At 42.5% G+C, this 3107-nt stretch overlaps 1 protein-coding gene across 1 annotated transcript; it reads left to right on the forward strand.

Annotated features, from left to right (window-relative positions):
* The first annotated feature begins 316 nt into the window (after positions 1–316).
* On the forward strand, positions 317–2823 carry LOC310801803 (mRNA decay activator protein ZFP36). The gene is made up of 2 exons (XM_083665952.1): positions 317–416; positions 645–2823. The coding sequence occupies exons 1-2, from the start codon at positions 396–398 to the stop codon at positions 1713–1715; spliced, it is 1092 nt and encodes a 363-aa protein (XP_083522078.1). The 5' UTR covers positions 317–395; the 3' UTR covers positions 1716–2823.
* Positions 2824–3107: the final 284 nt, after the last annotated feature.

Consider the following 3107-nt stretch of genomic DNA (forward strand, 5'->3'; position numbering starts at 1 on the left):
ATGTGACATCCCACCTTCAAACAAGGGCATCACCTGGAATGATATATGCAAAAAGGTTCCAAATAGCACCTCTTTGATGAGAAGGTTCCACATATCACTTTTTTTTGGTGAAACAGGTCCATCACCTTGATGAAATGGTTCTATAAATTACTTCGTTGCACCTCAATGGTGCCATAAAGAACCCCTAAGAACCTTTTTTTTCACAAGAGTGTCGACAGCTCTGGTTGGCTGAGAAACTTTATGGGAGCGGTGTCCGGGAAGGCACAGGAAACGCCTGCGCGCCTAGAAGAGTATAAAAGCGCCTGCGAGACAGTAACAGCGCAGCGCAATTCTCCGTGTCATCGTCCTAAAAGTGACATACCAAAACTTCAGAAAGGGCAAGAAGACACTGCAGCATGTCCGATATTATCACGAGGGTACGTTTTATTCGCCTGTGTTTCCATAATTACTTTCTAGTGATTTTTTAAAATACATTTGGCAATTATGGATTTGCAAATGCGGTCACGGATGTTATTGCTTTAGAAGTAAAACATATACGTGTAACTCAGTTGACTGTGGGCATTTTAAACTATGCATGATGTATGCCTGATAATAACTTGGATCCCTGATAATGTATTAATTATTACACATTTCTCTCTCCACAGAATCTGATCAATTTGGGTTTGGATGACCCATTCATTCAGCAACAAGGTAAATCAATGGTACCTCGTATCAGCCGCTCGACTTCGTTCTTCTCACCCACACCAAATAGCCATAGTCTGAGCTCTGAGCAACTGAACGATGATACCCTCAGTTGGCCACTTGACATTTGGAGCAAGACTGCACCAAATAAACAACAAGTTGCCTTCAGACCGGATCGTTCCATGAGTTTGACTGAATCCAATATCCTTTCGTATGGCAAGATGAAGACCCTCGACGAAGTGCCTCCACCCCCAGGATTTCCTCCTCTGAACACACCGACACCACTCCCTTCAAACCGTTACAAGACCGAACTCTGCCGTAGCTTCCAGGAGAACGGCAGCTGTAAATATGGGAGCAAGTGCCAGTTTGCGCATGGAGAGCCAGAGCTGCGCGGTTTGTACAGGCACCCTAAATACAAAACGGAAGCCTGTCGCACCTTTTACAACTTTGGCTACTGTCCTTACGGAGCCCGTTGTCATTTCATTCACGAGGAGAAACTCACCCCGTTGACACAGAAGTTTCACACTCAAACACCTGTTGGTCAGAATCCACGTCAGCTCCGACAGAGTGTCAGTTTCGCAGGTTTCCTGGCCTCACGCAGCTCCCCTCCCCCATCACTCCACGACCCCCTTGGCTTCACCCGTGCGCCCTCGGTGTCCCCACCACCGGCGGACATTCTCTCTCCCGTGTTCAATGACACCCACCGCGACGCATTTCAGTTCTGTCACAACCGACCCAGTGTTGGTGACATCCACAACATCCCTCTGATAGTTGAGCCTCAGAAGCCCTCACGTTGCGTCTGTGGCCACGGAAATAACTACCCAGCCACTCTGAACAAATCCTTCGCCATGGAGGACCGAAGCAACGTGTACATCACCCAGCCGAACCTCCAGCGCTTCTCCTCTGAAGATTCCCTCTCAGACCGGGATAGTTACACCAGCACAGGCAGCAACAGCGGCTCGGAGTCGCCCACTTTCGATGCTGCAGGCAACAAGCGCCTTACAGTCTTTGCGCGCCTGTCACTGTCCGACTAGGAAACCCAAACCACAAAGAGACAATCCAAATCCAAGAACCTTGATCAATTGTGAAGGTTCTGCATACACAGATCAGAAATCCTTTCAATATGATGCGCATCAACACTTTATACTGTTTTATTTATATGCGTAATTTACCCGCTCAGTGAAATTGTTTTGGTACCCAACTGTTATCAAAAGCTGTATATTTTTTATACTTGTGTATATTTCATTTAACTTTAATCGTGTCTTCCATTAATTGCTTTCTTTAAAATGCCTTGATGGCAATGAGAGTGATGGAAGTTTTAAGTGCCTTTACCTGTACTAATCTATTATGAGAAGGGCTTCAGTTGATTACTTTAGCTTGATTCCTTCAGTTAGTCCTTCTAATGTGTTCATGAAAACAAAAGACCCCTCTCCATTTGGTAAGCTGCCAGAGATGATTGTTTGTTTTTCAGGTCTGTTTATACTGTTGGTATTGATTTGTTGACCATGAACTGTTGAAAATATTCAAACCATCAATGTGACTTGAAAGATGACAGCAAGACATTCACTCACTGTGATACGCACTTTAAAATCGGTATTGGGAGAATAGTCTCTCCATGTAGCATTTAACCAAAGCTTTATACTTACTTTTATATTTTGCAAAACTATTTGTGTAAGAGAGCAGTTTTCCATATTGTTTTTGAACGTCCCCCATTTTTTAACTGACCTGTGACAACATGAGGCGGTGCTAGTACACCCTCTGTAAAGTCACACGTCTAGGAGGGGGTATTTGTGTAACCTTGCCATTCTTTCAAAGACGTGTTTTGTTGCATAATGTTTTGACAACCCTGGTTGGTTACTTACTCTAGGTGACTTTTATTTTGTCAGGGGACTGTAACAACACAGTATTTCCTTAGATCATAGGGTGGCTTATGCATTGTTTTGCCTTTTGTAATTGTATAGACTTAAACTAATATATTTATTATGATATTTATTGTGGTAATACCAATGTATTTTGTACTTATTTATCAAGAATATGTCAGGGTCTGTGAAAATAATGTGTGAATTATTGAGAAAAAAAATAATGAATTTATTTTTAATCGTCTGAAAAGGAGAAATAAATGAGAAAGACAAAGAAATGTCATTACTTGTATTTGATATTGTTTTTTGTTGTCTTTGTTACCAGATGTTTTTAGTAAGGCAAACATCTCTCACAAGACTATAGCAACCCAAATAGACACATAATGCATTGCACATACCATTACCATATCATAAACTCTGAGCCTGTACTATAAACTCATAAACCATGAAATAGAAACATAACGTACCCTCTTGCCTTACAGTAAGTAGTTTATCCCTTTCTACAGACGATTGATGAGCCAACAACAGGGGAGGCTAGTGGAGGTAGAAATGGGAGGACCGGCTCAT

The sequence above is a fragment of the Argentina silus genome, assembly GCF_951799395.1.
Source record: "Argentina silus genome assembly, chromosome: 3".
Lineage (NCBI taxonomy): Eukaryota > Metazoa > Chordata > Actinopteri > Argentiniformes > Argentinidae > Argentina > Argentina silus.